The 14,978-nt window shown below is 45.2% G+C and overlaps 1 protein-coding gene across 6 annotated transcripts in view; it reads right to left on the bottom strand.

Moving 5' to 3' along the window:
- Positions 1-2,275: 2,275 nt before the first annotated feature.
- The window catches only part of rab3il1 (RAB3A interacting protein (rabin3)-like 1), a 28,998-nt gene continuing 16,295 nt past the window's right edge, over positions 2,276-14,978 (bottom strand). For 2 of the 6 annotated variants that reach the window (XM_038999153.1, XM_038999154.1), the window contains exons 8-13: positions 8,742-8,870; positions 7,702-7,814; positions 7,178-7,201; positions 4,684-4,798; positions 4,418-4,484; positions 2,276-4,239 (exon numbers count right to left, since the gene is read on the bottom strand). In XM_038999153.1, the coding sequence (XP_038855081.1) occupies positions 4,154-4,239; positions 4,418-4,484; positions 4,684-4,798; positions 7,178-7,201; positions 7,702-7,814; positions 8,742-8,870 (534 nt within the window). In that variant the 3' untranslated portion in view covers positions 2,276-4,153. Of the gene's footprint in view, positions 4,240-4,417; positions 4,554-4,683; positions 4,799-7,177; positions 7,202-7,701; positions 7,815-8,741; positions 8,871-14,978 lie in introns of all 6 variants that reach the window. The other 4 variants (XM_038999155.1, XR_005477364.1, XM_038999156.1 and 1 more) reach the window with 4 other exon arrangements.

Here is a 14,978-nt window from a genome sequence, read left to right as displayed (position 1 = left end):
TGAAGCGTTCCAGATCCCTGAAGCGTTCCAGATCCCTGAAGCGTTCCAGATCTCTGAAGCGTTCCAGATCCCTGAAGCGTTCCAGATCCCTGAAGCGTTCCAGATCTCTGAAGCGTTCCAGATCCCTGAAGCGTTCCAGATCCCTGAAGCGTTCCAGATCCCTGAAGCGTTCCAGATCCCTGAAGCGTTCCAGATCTCTGAAGCGTTCCAGATCCCTGAAGCGTTCCAGATCCCTGAAGCGTTCCAGATCCCTGAAGCGTTCCAGATCCCTGAAGCGTTCCAGATCTCTGAAGCGTTCCAGATCCCTGAAGCGTTCCAGATCCCTGAAGCGTTCCAGATCCCTGAAGCGTTCCAGATCCCTGAAGCGTTCCAGATCCCTGAAGCGTTCCAGATCCCTGAAGCGTTCCAGATCCCTGAAGCGTTCCAGATCCCTGAAGCGTTCCAGATCGCGTGATAGAAATGTAAACATAACAGCAGTCTCCACTATCGCGGGAACATTTCCTTTACATTTAAATCACGCTGTAACGCTGAACTTCAGCAATACGGATTGAATAGAGCCCTTCATTTCTATGATACATCTACATTACTTTTTTTTTATTTTACATGATTTGAGCATCTATCATTTGCCATGACTAATCATTGCAGATTCAAGAGACTATAACAGAGACAGCAGACTAGACCAGACAACTCACTGGTCACTATATATTTACTATCATTCTACAGCGTGACCGTGTGACTCTTGGAGAATATGATCATACTGGTTGTTATATTGCCGTGATAAGGAAAAGATTCCCGAGCTCATAACATGACTCTCTTAACCAATCAGATCGAGCTTTTCGCTAGACCCGCAATAACATCTGCTAAACACGTGTATGTGACCCAATTAAAAAATGTATTTGTTTTTTGATCAAGCGTTTAGTCCGCATCGCCTCTGTTTTGGCGGTGTCGGAGATGGAACTGCGTTCAGAGCTGTCGAAGCCACACCCACCCCCAAGATCAGAACGAGAAAGTATAGGCTATATAGAAATAATGACGCTCAAATTGAAAAATCTTTAAACGAAATAATGACGTGTAGATCACATATCACATTCCAGTGTTCGAAGTTGTAAACAACGCTGCATGTGATTTCTCTTAATGAGACTCTATGCAGCCAATGACAATGTCCACTTTAGGTATAATGCCGGGTGCTGCTTGTTGATTTCACAGCTCTTAACGCAGTTGTTCCACCTCCGACACTGTCAAAATATCAGCTATGCAGATGTCGGCTAAAGGGGATCTGATTCGGGCCCTAAGGCTGCGTTTATATAGGCAGTCCAATTCTGATATGTTTTTCACTAATTGGTCTTTTGATCAGATCTTTTCACATCAAATCTTTTCATATCAGATATTTTTCTGAGCTTTTAGCATGTTCTGCACTGACACAAATGACTGATGATTGGCTGAAAGAAATTGATAAGAAGATTGTGGGAGCTGTTTTGTTAGACTTTCAGTGCAGCTTTTGATGTCATTGATCATAACCTTTTGATGAAAAAAAAAACGTGTGTTATGGATTTGCATCCTCTGCCTTATTATGGATTGAGAGTTAACTATCTAATAGAACACAGAGGGGTTTTTCATTAATGGAAGCCTCTCTCATGCAAATTCAGTTGAGTGTGGTGTACCGCAGGGCAGCCGGTTAAGGTCATTCTTGATTTCTGTTTTTACAAATGACCCTCCACTGACCTTGAATAAAGCCTTGGTTTCTACGTACGCTGACAATTCAACAGTATTATAAATAACATACACTTAACATAGAGCTCCAGTCAGTTTTAGAATGGGTAACTAGCAATAGGCTGGTGCTAAATATCTCAAAAACTAAAAGCATAATTTTTCAGACAAATTACCCACTCAACCTTGTTTAGGTCTTTTATTGAATAAATGTGGCTATTGAGCAAGTTGAGGAGACTAAACTGCTGGGTGTAACCCTAGAGAGCAAGCTTTCATGGTCAAAACATACTCAATGGTTGCTAAAATGGAAAGAGGTCTGTTCATGATAGGGTGTTGCTCTATCAAAGTGTCAGTAGCATGCGTGTCAGTCTCTCCTGGCTCAAAGTTGAGGAGAGATTGACTGCATCCCTATTGGTCTTTGTGCGAGGTGTTGAAGGTACCGAACTGTCCGTTCAAGCAGTTGGCACACAGTTCAGACACTCCATCTGTACAACACAAGACATGCAACCAGCCGTCTCTCTTCACAGTCCCCAGGTCCAGAACAGAGGCTGGGAAACACACAGTATTAAATAGAGTCCATGACTACATGGAACTCTCTGCCACCCCAGGTAACTCAAGCTAGCACTAAAAACAGATAAAACAAACCAGATAGAAGAACACCTTATGGAATGACGAGGACTGTGAAGAGACAGACATTTTGATATATCTCGTATTGTAATCTGCACTGTACTATGCATTAGACCGTGATACTGTGTGTATGTACTCATATGAAGGCTATGTGTGACATTTTAAATGTATGTATTTCAGTCCTCGACTAATAATGTTCTTTCCGTACTATCTATTGTTTCCTGTGGACCCCAGGAAGAGTAGCTGATGCTTTTGCAGCGACTAAAAGGGGATCCTAATAAATACCACGACCAATTAGTGGACAAAAGATCAGAATCGAGCTGCCTGTGTAAACGCAGCCTGAGAGGAAAGCAGTTACTATTGCACGTTCAGACATGAATAGTGTTCATTTAGTTTGATAAGGCTTTTCATGCAAGGTATGGCTAATACACACTACAGTATATGGCTATGTATCCGTGCAAAGCTACACATTATTTGGTCATGTATGGCTTATATATTATTATTATTATACAAAATAGTAGAGAATTTTACATGACATGTTACAGGAGTGAAACTACAACTGCCATTTTAAAACGATTATATTTCCCAACTAGATAGTCATTTAAAAAGTGAATACATTGGGAGTGTTAGGGAGAAACAACGTATTGCTTAAATCATCCATGGTTGGTTTATCATCCCATTACGTTAAATAACAAAATGACCTGTAACCTCCTATTTCTAGGATAGTCATTGCTAAAACTGTCACAGCATCCCGAATGAAGACGAGGATATTTGAGAAGAGCGAATAGGCTTTTCGTTCAGGACTTTTATTAATTCTGGCACCGTGTAACTGCAATTGGCAGCTCCTATTCACCAAGTAAAATTCTGGGTACGTGTAAATGTTCTTGGCAAATAAAGTGAATCTGATTTCTTTTTTTAATTTCTTTTTTATTTAACTGAAGTACCTGAATGTAACACACTATTTCTGAACTGGTTAGGACTGAACAGCCTAAAGGCAGCTGTTGTCTTTATCCGCACTTAGAAATCTGCGGAGTGAATCCCTGCACTTCTATAACCCATTCTAACTACAGATGTATTCTCGTGAATAAGCCATGCAAGGCATTTACAATGTAGTGCAAGAATCTATCAAGGTTAAGGCAAAGTAAGAGGTGGTCTGGTTTGCTGCAATGGTTCTACGGAGAGAGGAGACAACGGTGGTTCTAAGGTGACTGGAGACAACGGTGGTTCTAAGGAGAGAGGAGACAACGGTGGTTCTAAGGAGAGAGGAGACAACGGTGGTTCTAAGGTGACAGGAGACAACGGTGGTTCTAAGGAGAGAGGAGACAACGGTGGTTCTAAGGAGAGAGGAGACAACGGTGGTTCTAAGGTGACAGGAGACAACGGTGGTTCTAAGGTGACAGGAGACAACACCTAGGGGTAATGCAGCAGTACTGGAGGGTATATGGCACTGTGTGAATGAAAAGTGGGCAGCATAGTTCTCCTGAGGGCTCCATCCGGTTTCTGGGTCCTGCATGTCCTCCTGAGGGCTTTTCACACTGCTGAGCCAAACTGAACTGAGCCAAACCAGCCCAGTTCGGTTTGGGTTGTCCCGACAGTGTGAAACCGGTACAGGTGATCTGACTCTCAAATCGTACTGTGTCTCTGTACAGTTGATTGGTGACTCCTGTCTTCTAGCCCTGGGCCGTGTTCACTGGGCACGAAGAGGAAGAAATGAGCTAATTTTCATTGTCCGTTGCGCAACATTTTGAAACGTTTTGCTACGGTGTGCCCTAATAAACACGACCTAGGTCTACTGTGACATCTCCTCCCATCTGTCCTCCTATTCCTGGTCTGTGAGGTAGAAGCCCAGCTTGGCCACAGTCATCTCCCTCCGTAGACGTGTCACCTCCCAGAACATCTGCTCAGCTGGGGGGGGGGCAGAGACAGACAAAGACAGGAGGGTTGAAATGGTTTCAGTCAGTTTCAGAACGCCAGACAGATTTAATGTCTTTAACTTATTGCCATTGTCATTTTTTCACTGTTAAAATGGGTCTATTGTTGATCTCTCTGTGTCTATCTTTTAGAAGGGGGACGTCAGACTTACCGTCATGTCTGACCAGGCCCTGCTGAATATAACGGATATAGGTGAAGAAGTTACACACGGTTGCGATCTAGAGGAGCGGAATTGAGGAAGGGCTCACACACACTTTCAAACAAAAAGTTCTCTCACATAGGCCTACCTGATAAAAGTATTAATAAACACAAAAAGGTAGTCATATTTATATGTCTATAGATGTTGAGGAGGATAAGTGAATACATACATTTTATTTTCAATACATTTTCAAATATATTTTTCAAAAAACAACAAACATGGTTGCTAGGTACCCGTGCCCTGCTGGAGGGAGAGATATAGTAGTAACTCTCTTCGTCACCCAGTTTGATTTGGTGCTTACAGGACCGGGATATGCCGCTCAACGCACACTTCCTGTTATAGAGGCAGAGAAAAAAGGAAAAAAAAAAAACACACTAACTCACTCATTTATGGAATTCTACGGCGTCTGGTTTCCCGGACACAAATTAAGCTTAAACATGTACTTAAAAGCACTTTCAAGGGAGATTCTCCACTGAGAAAGTTCTTTCATCCAGGACTAGGCTTAAACTGGGTCTGGGAAACCGGCAATACATGTAGAAGACATGACAACATGATTGTTAGTTGTTTAACATCAGAAATGGAACAAATAAAATGACCTTAAAAGCTGAACACTGAACAGATATGGAGTCGCTTCCTCCACGGATGGAGTTAGTTACATCTGAGAAATGTTAGTATATTAGACTACAGACAAGCTGCCTTACAAGACCTGTGTATGTTAGACTACAGACACACTGTGAGGACAGACAAGATGCCTTACAAGACCTGTGTATGTTAGACTACAGACACACTGTGAGGACAGACAAGATGCCTTACAAGACCTGTGTATGTTAGACTACAGACACACTGTGAGGACAGACAAGATGCCTTACAAGACCTGTGTATGTTAGACTACAGACACACTGTGAGGACAGACAAGCTGCCTTACAAGACCTGTGTATGTTAGACTACAGACACACTGTGAGGACAGACAAGCTGCCTTACAAGACCTGTGTATGTTAGACTACAGACACACTGTGAGGACAGACAAGCTGCCTTACAAGACCTGTGTATGTTAGACTACAGACACACTGTGAGGACAGACAAGATGCCTTACAAGACCTGTGTATGTTAGACTACAGACACACTGTGAGGACAGACAAGCTGCCTTACAAGACCTGTGTATGTTAGACTACAGACACACTGTGAGGACAGACAAGATGCCTTACAAGACCTGTGTATGTTAGACTACAGACACACTGTGAGGACAGACAAGATGCCTTACAAGACCTGTGTATGTTAGACTACAGACATACTGTGAGGACAGACAAGCTGCCTTACAAGACCTGTGTATGTTAGACTACAGACACACTGTGAGGACAGACAAGCTGCCTTACAAGACCTGTGTATGTTAGACTACAGACACACTGTGAGGACAGACAAGATGCCTTACAAGACCTGTGTATGTTAGACTACAGACACACTGTGAGGACAGACAAGCTGCCTTACAAGACCTGTGTATGTTAGACTACAGACACACTGTGAGGACAGACAAGCTGCCTTACAAGACCTGTGTATGTTAGACTACAGACACACTGTGAGGACAGACAAGCTGCCTTACAAGACCTGTGTATGTTAGACTACAGACACACTGTGAGGACAGACAAGATGCCTTACAAGACCTGTGTATGTTAGACTACAGACACACTGTGAGGACAGACAAGCTGCCTTACAAGACCTGTGTATGTTAGACTACAGACACACTGTGAGGACAGACAAGCTGCCTTACAAGACCTGTGTATGTTAGACTACAGACACACTGTGAGGACAGACAAGCTGCCTTACAAGACCTGTGTATGTTAGACTACAGACACACTGTGAGGACAGACAAGCTGCCTTACAAGACCTGTGTATGTTAGACTACAGACACACTGTGAGGACAGACAAGTTGCCTTACAAGACCTGTGTATGTTAGACTACAGACACACTGTGAGGACAGACAAGATGCCTTACAAGACCTGTGTATGTTAGACTACAGACACACTGTGAGGACAGACAAGCTGCCTTACAAGACCTGTGTATGTTAGACTACAGACACACTGTGAGGACAGACAAGCTGCCTTACAAGACCTGTGTATGTTAGACTACAGACACACTGTGAGGACAGACAAGCTGCCTTACAAGACCTGTGTATGTTAGACTACAGACACACTGTGAGGACAGACAAGCTGCCTTACAAGACCTGTGTATGTTAGACTACAGACACACTGTGAGGACAGACAAGCTGCCTTACAAGACCTGTGTATGTTAGACTACAGACACACTGTGAGGACAGACAAGCTGCCTTACAAGACCTGTGTATGTTAGACTACAGACACACTGTGAGGACAGACAAGATGCCTTACAAGACCTGTGTATGTTAGACTACAGACACACTGTGAGGACAGACAAGCTGCCTTACAAGACCTGTGTATGTTAGACTACAGACACACTGTGAGGACAGACAAGCTGCCTTACAAGACCTGTGTATGTTAGACTACAGACACACTGTGAGGACAGACAAGATGGCAGTGAACAACAACAAGACATGCATGGCTGGACAGAGTGCTGGAGGGCATTCTGATGAGAGAGGAAGGGGTTAGCATACAGGACAGTGAACAACAGAGCACAGAACAGTTTGTTGTTAGTGGAAAATAAAAAAAGGTAATGAAATGATTCGCTCCTAAAGTTACTTACGTCTCTACTGCTGCCTTCAAGCCACTGGGGGAAAATAATTCAATCAACATTTGATTAGGAAGCATGAGGTGAAGCAGTGCCACCTTAGCAGTGTAGCCCATTGATTCAACTCATTAGGACTCAGAGAAAAAAAACAGAACAGATTTGTGAAGAGAAAAACTAAACTAATCCATAGAAAGTCAGACCAATCAAGTTTGCATAATTTGTCACGGAGTCACGAATAATGATATTCATTATAGATGACAGGTGTAATTGTGAAAAGTCACCAAGAGGAGAGAGAGTGTTGATTTGAGCATGAATATTAATTGAATGAGAACGAGAGACAAGATGGGTGTGGTTCAGTTGTGATTACTGTTGTCATGACCAATATCACGATACTCTGAAGTATCACAGCAAGGAAACAAAACATGAAGCGGACTACATTTTCTGAGGAAAACAGTCCCAATGTTTAAAAATAAAAACAACCTTAAAACATTATAATAAAGTTGTGATCACGTTTTAATAACATTTGAGGGATAACTCACTTGGGCCCGCCACACTCTATGGCGTTGGCTTTGACCATGGGTAAAGCTGACATGGCCACCGGCTCGATGGTTAAAGAGTTGTTCTCCACTGCACTCTGTACTGACTGAGACAACTGTGGCCCAGAGTCACAATGCATTAATAACAACAACAAACTATACATGCACACAAAAGCCTTTCCCCGCCCGACACACGTACATGTATTAACATATTATGCTAATAGAATAGTTACGGTATTCTATTATGCTAATATAATAGTTATGGTATTAGTTACGGTATTCTAATATGCTAATATAATAGTTATGGTATAATATTATGCTAATATAATAGTTATGGTATTATATTACGCTAATATAATAGTTACGGTATTCTATTATGCTAATATAATAGTTATGGTATACTATTATGCTAATATAATAGTTATGGTATACTATTATGCTAGTATAATAGTTATGATATCCTATTATATTATGCTAACAAAATAGTTATGGTATACTATTATGCTAATATAAAAGTTATGGTACTGTATTCTATTCTGCTATTAGAATAGTTATGGTATTCTATTCTGCTATTAGAATAGTTATGGTATTCTATTCTATTGCGCTATTAGAATAGTTATGATATTCTATTCTATTCTGCTATTAGAATAGTTATGGCATTATATTATATTCTGCTATTAGAATAGTTATGGTATTCTATTATATTCTGCTATTAGAATAGTTATGGTATTCTATTCTATTATGCTATTAGAATAGTTATGGTATTCTATTATATTCTGCTATTAGAATAGTTATGGTATTCTATTATATTCTGCTATTAGAATAGTTATGGTATTCTATTATATTCTGCTATTAGAATAGTTATGGTATTCTATTATATTCTGCTATTAGAATAGTTATGGTATTCTATTATATTCTGCTATTAGAATAGTTATGGTATTCTATTCTATTCTGCTATTAGAATAGTTATGGTATTCTATTCTATTCTGCTATTAGAATAGTTATGGTATTCTATGTACAGAGAAACATGCAGGTACTGGTACCTCAGATCGTGTGAAGGAGAGGCAGGGGCTGATGTCCTCCCTGTATATCCGCACCAGGAAGGCTGAACTTCTGTCCAGACTAGGTCTGTTTCTCCAGGTCAAGAACTCTGCATACAGAATGTTGTCCATCTGAGGAGAGGAGATATAATTGATTAGTTATTTCCCTGTATTTGATTTGCTGTGGATATGGATTGATATGTAATAAACATGATTGTATTAGGGAATAGCTTACAGTCCTGTGAAAAAGTATTTGACTCCTTTCTGATTTTCTCTATTTTGTACATTTTTGATACTGAATGTTATCAGATCTTCAACCAAAACGTAAGATTAGATAAAGGGAACCTGAGTTTACGAAAATAAAATGGATACTTATTTAATTAACAAAGTTATGCAACACCAAATTCCCCTGTGTGTAAAAGTAATTCCCCTTTACACTCAATAACTGGTTGTGACACCTTTAGTTGCAATGACTGCAACCAACCACTTCATGTAGTTGTTGATCAGTCTCTTACGTCGCTCTGGAGGAATTTTGGCCCACTCTTGCATGCAGAACTGCTGTCTGTGAGCTGATGCTGAAGAGCAGCTGGGTCATGCAATAAAACAATGATCCAAAACACACAATCAAGTCTACATGAAAATGGCTAAAAAACAACACATTTAAAGTGTTGAAATGGCCTATTTAAAAGTTCAGACTTAATCCCAAATGAGATGTTGTGGCGGGACTAGAAACGAGCAGTTCATGCTTGAAAACCCACAAATGTCGCTGAGTTAAAGCAGTTCTGCACGGAAGAGTGGGCCATAACTCCTCCAGAGCGATGTGAGAGACTGATCAACAACTACAGGAAGAATTTGGTTGGATTTAATACAGCTAAAAGGTGGCACAACCAGTTAAGGTGGCACAACCAGTTATTGAGTGTAAGGTGGCAATTACTTTTCACACAGGGGCATTGGGTGTTGCATGACATATCAGGTATGAAGATAAGACCCAGATGGAGACCACGTCGAATAAACAATAGTTTAATATTCCAACAGGGGCAGGCAATAGACAAGTCAAGGCAGGCAGGGGTCAGTAACCTGGAAACGGGAGACAAAGGGCTGTGAGACATGGGTTTGACCCTGGACACATGAAAGGTGGGATGTATACGAAGGGTATGGGGCATCAGAAGCAGAGGGGCTAATGATCTTGGAGATGGGGAACGGGCCGATAAACCGGGGGGAAGAGTTTGCGGGATTCCACCCGAAGGGGCAGATCCCGGGTGGATAGCCATACCTTCTGCCCGAGACGATACCGGGGAGCCGGGGTCCGATGGCGATCCGCTTGTCGTCGATACCTGGAGGTGGTCTTGAGGGCTGACCGGGCTCTCCTCCAGGTACGATGACAGCAGCGGACAAACATCCTGACAGAAGGGTATGCCAACCTCCTCTTCCTGCTCAGGGAAGAGCGGGGGCTGATACCCCAGGGAACACTCAAACGGTGATAGGCCAGTGGCAGAGCAAGGAAGGGTTTTGCGGGAGTATTCCACCCACACCAGCTGCTGGCTCCAGGTGGTGGGGCTGGTCGGAGACCAGGCAGCGCAGGGTGGTCTCGAGGTCCTGGTTGACTCGCTCCGACTGGCCGTTAGACTGGGGGTGGAACCCGGAGTACAGGTTGGCCGACGACCCAATGAGGGTGCAGAACGCCTTTCCAGAATAAGAACTGAGGGCCGCGGTCGGAGACCATGCCCACGGGCAGTCCGTGGATCCGGAAGACGTGCTGCACCATGAGCTGGGCCATCTCTTTGGCAGAGGGTAGCTTGGGGAGAGGAATGAAGTGGGCGGCCTTGGAAAAGCGATCCACCATGGTCAGGATGGTGGTGTTGCCATCAGACGGGGGGAGACCCGTGACAAAGTCCAAGGATATGTGAGACCAGGGGCGATGAGGGATGGGCAGAGGTTGGAGGAGTTCAGCCGGAGCTTGTCGAGGGGTCTTGTTCTGTGCACAGACCTTGCAGGCGGTGACAAAGGCGGTGACGTCCAGAACCATGGTAGGCCACCACCGGGAGCCTGGGTGGCAGGCAAACCTGGAGGAATGGGCCCACTCCAGTCCCGCGGGGCGGACAGCGTCAGGCACAAACATCCGGTTTTCTGGGCCCCCCCTCTCAGGGTTTGGCTGGGACCGCTGCACCTCCCAGACCTGTTTCCCAATACTCCAGCTGAGTGCCGTTGCCAGGCACGAGGTGGGAAGGATGGTCTCGGGCTCTGTGGAGGTAGCTGTGGGGTTATAGCGGCGAAACAGGGCATTCTTGAACCCCAGCCGGTAGGAGAGGGAAATGTTGAACCGGGTAAACAACAGGGCCCATCTTGCCTGCCTGGAGTTGAGGCGCTTGGCGGTGCAGAGATACTCCAGGTTTTTGAGCTTGGTCCACAAAATGAATGGATGTTCCGCCCCTTCGAGCCAGTGCCTCCATTCATCCAATGCCATTTTCACCGCGAGAAGCTCCCAATTCCCCACATCGCAATTCCTTTCCGTGGCGGTGAGACGGTGGGAGAAGGCGGCGCAGGGATGCAGCTTCAAGGTTCAGGGCAGAACGTTGAGACAGAACAGCCCTCACTCCCACATCCGAAGCATCGGCCTCCACCACAAACTAACGGGAAGGGTCCGGATGAACCAGGATCGGATACCGTGGTGAAGCAGTGTTTAAGATCCCGGGAATGCCCGGTCCGCGGCCGTGGACCACGTGAACGGAACCTTGGTAGAGGTGAGGGAAGACAGGGGAGAGGCCAGGGTGCTGTAACCCTGGATAAAATGGCGATCAAAGTTGGCGAACCCCAGGAAGCGTTGCAGCTGCACCCTGTACGTAGGCTGAGGCCAATCCACCATCGCTTTCACCTTCTCAGGATCCATCTTGATGCTCCTAGCAGAGATGATGTAGACCAAAAAGGGAATGGTGGAGCGATGGAAGTTGCACTTTTCCGCCTTAAATGAACAACTGGTTCTTCAGAAGGCACTGGAGAACCTGCCGGACATAGAGCACACGTTCTTGGGGGGAGCGGAAGAATACCAGGATGTCATCAACGTAGACAAAGATGAACCGGTTCAGCATGTCGCGGAGAACGTCATTCATCAGAGCCTGGAACACGGCAGGGGCGTTGGTGAGGCCAAAGGGCATGACCAGATATTCGTAGTGGCCGCTGGCCGTGTTGAAGGCGGTCTTCCACTCATCCCCCTCTCGTACCTACAACAGGTGGTAGGGCGTTACGTGGATCCAGCTTGGAGAACACAGTGGCACCCTGGAGCGGCTCAAAGGCCAAGGAAATGAGTGGTAGCGGATAACGGTTCTTTACAGTGATGTCATTGAGTTCCCGGTAGTCAATGCACAGGCGTAGGGTCTTGTCCTTCTTCTCCACGAAGAAGAACCCTGCACCAGCGGGAGAGGAAGAGGGACGGATAAATCCAGTAGCTAGGGAGTCCCCAACGTGGTCCTCCATAGCCTTGGTTTCAGGTCCCGACAGCGAGTACAGACGACCACGGGGTGGCGTGGTGCTAGGGAGAAGGTCAATCCCGCAGTCATAGGGGTGGTGCGGCAGAAGGGAAGTGTCTTTTTACCAGGCACGAGGACACAAAATGACCAAAAGTCCCGCAATACAGACAGCTCCTTGTGCTGATCCGATGTTGCCATTCCACTGGCGACAGCCCAGCCCTGCCCAGTTGCATGGGCTCAGAAAACAGTGCCTCGGCCGTCCTCGATGATTCTCGTGGAAGGTCGGGAAATCTCGGGTGCTCTCTGCTACGGGAACGCCGGGGACTTCCGGGATTACTCGGAGGCAAGGTGTAATCCCTGGACGTGCGAGTGAAATCGAATTTCCTCTCCATTCGTCGTTCCCGCAACCGTCCATCAATGCTAGCAGCGCCACCCCACCGGCCAATCCACCTTCCCGGAAGCCCCGGTTACCTCCTCCTGAACGCTTTAATGGAGAGCCGAGCACCCGTCGGGCATTTCTAGCTATGTGTGCCCTCATTTTCGAGCTTCAGCCCTCCCCCTTCACCTCGGATCGCTCCAAAATAGCTTACTCCATCACTCTGATGTCTGGAAAGGCCCTCACCTGGGCTACCGCCATATGGGAACAGCAGCCGGCCATATGCGCGAGCCTGGAGGGGTTCGTGGGAGAGGTGAGGAAGGTCTTTGATGCCCCGTTCTCTGGGAAAGAAGCAGCCCAGAAGCTAATTCAGCTCTGGTAGGACACCTGCACTGTGGCCGACTACGCGGTCGATTTACGTACGTTGGCAGAGGAGAGTGCGTGGAACCCGGAAGCACTGTTCGACATGTTCCTGCACGGCGTCTTGTAAGAGGTTAATATTCCAACAGGGGCAGGCAATAGACAGGGGTCAGTAACCCAGAGGTGGGGCAACGGTACCGGGCGGCAGACGGGCTCAGGGTCAGGCAGAGGTCGGTAATCCAGAGGGGGGCAAAGGTACAGGTAGGCAGGCGGGCTCAGGGTCAGGCAGAGTGGTCAGGCAGGCGGGCTCAGAGTCAGGACAGGCAAGGGTCAAAACCAGGAGGACGAGAAAAGAGAGACTGGAAAAAGCAGGAGCTGAGAACAACACGCTGGTTGACTTGAACAAACAAGACGAACTAGCACCAGACAAACAGAGAACACAGGTATAAATACACAAGGGATGTACACAGGGAAGACACCTGGAGGAGGGTGGAGACAATCACAGACAGGTGAAACAGATCAGGGTGTGACATAACTCTGTTTATGAAATAAGTATCCATTTTATTTTATTTTTATAAACTCTGGTTCCCATTATCTAATATTAGGTTTTGGTTGAATATCTGATAACATTCAGTATCAAAAATTTGCTAAAGTAGAGACATTTTAAAAGGGGGCAAATAGTTTTTCCACAGCACTGTAGGTAGTTTAGTGTAGACAGCACACTACAGCTCACTACCACTTCCACATTCTATCCCCCAGGGGGCAGCAGCAACCTTGTCCAAATGCTGAGTCTGCTTGATAAGCGCATCAGGTGATGGTCGGTCAGTGTCCCAGTTGGCAGAGCCGTGAGGCTGCTGGTTCGTTTAGTGCCACGAGGCTTTTCATTTGTTTTCGAGTTTGGCCATACCTTTTAGTACATATTTATGTTATGTCACCATCTGAACAAATAACGATTTGCTTGGACTGGCCGACCAAGAGGTCAAGAGGGAGCTGACCCTGGACTTAAAAGGTAAGGTATCCGTCTCCTTGGTACATACATGTAACATCTAGGCACATACGCTGATTTCACACTTACAGTAGATGCACATCTTAAAATCAGGTTGAAGACTAGTTAACTGGGACTAAGACTTAGCAGTGCAACAATATAATAAGTGCAACAATATTAGCAGGCTAGTTATCGGTTTGGTAACAATTGTAAGTGCGGTGAAGACGTAAGACAGGTGCGTTCCCTTGGGGAAAGGGAAACGGGAGATAACCATTCATGTTTAAGTACCATATGTAATGTAGTTGTCACTTGTTAGTCTATAATTATCTGTTGTGTAATTAGGTACTGATGTCATTACTTTTAACCGGTTTAAACCGGTTTAACTGTCAGTGCCAGTGTTGAATGTTAAAGTTTGACACTAGACATACTGATAATGTATCTGTGACACTGTGTGATTCTGTAGAATCTGATGATGTAACTTCCTATAAGCGTCTCGGGCTGGTGTTTTACAGAACATTAGGTGCTGTGTGGTTAATATAGAGGTAACTACGAAAATAAAGGAAATACCAACATACAGTGTCTTAATAGGATGTTGGGCCACCACCAACCGCCAGAACAGATTCAATGCTCCTCGGTATATATTCTACAAGTGTCTGGAACTCTATTGGAGGGATGAGACACCATTCTTCCATGAGAAATTCCATAATTTTGTGTTTTGTTGATGGAAAACACTGTCTCATGCGCCGCTTCAGAATCTACCATAAGTGTTCAATTGGGCTGAGATCTGGTGACTGAGACACATCCTCTATGTTCCTTTGAGAGCCCTCTTTCAGTCACTGAGATCTGGTGACTGAGACACATTCTCTATGTTCCTTTGAGAGCCCTCTTTCAGTCACTGAGATCTGGTGACTGAGACACATCCTCTATGTTCCTTTGAGAGCCCTCTTTCAGTCACTGAGATCTGGTGACTGAGACACACCCTCTATGTTCCTTTGAGAGCCCTCTTTCAGTCACTGAGATCTGGTGACTGAGACACATCCTCTATGCTCCTTTGA

The sequence above is a fragment of the Salvelinus namaycush genome, chromosome 8, assembly GCF_016432855.1.
Source record: "Salvelinus namaycush isolate Seneca chromosome 8, SaNama_1.0, whole genome shotgun sequence".
NCBI lineage: Eukaryota > Metazoa > Chordata > Actinopteri > Salmoniformes > Salmonidae > Salvelinus > Salvelinus namaycush.
The sequence above is the reverse complement of the archived record's forward strand: the minus strand, read 5'-3'. Positions and strand labels throughout refer to the sequence as shown.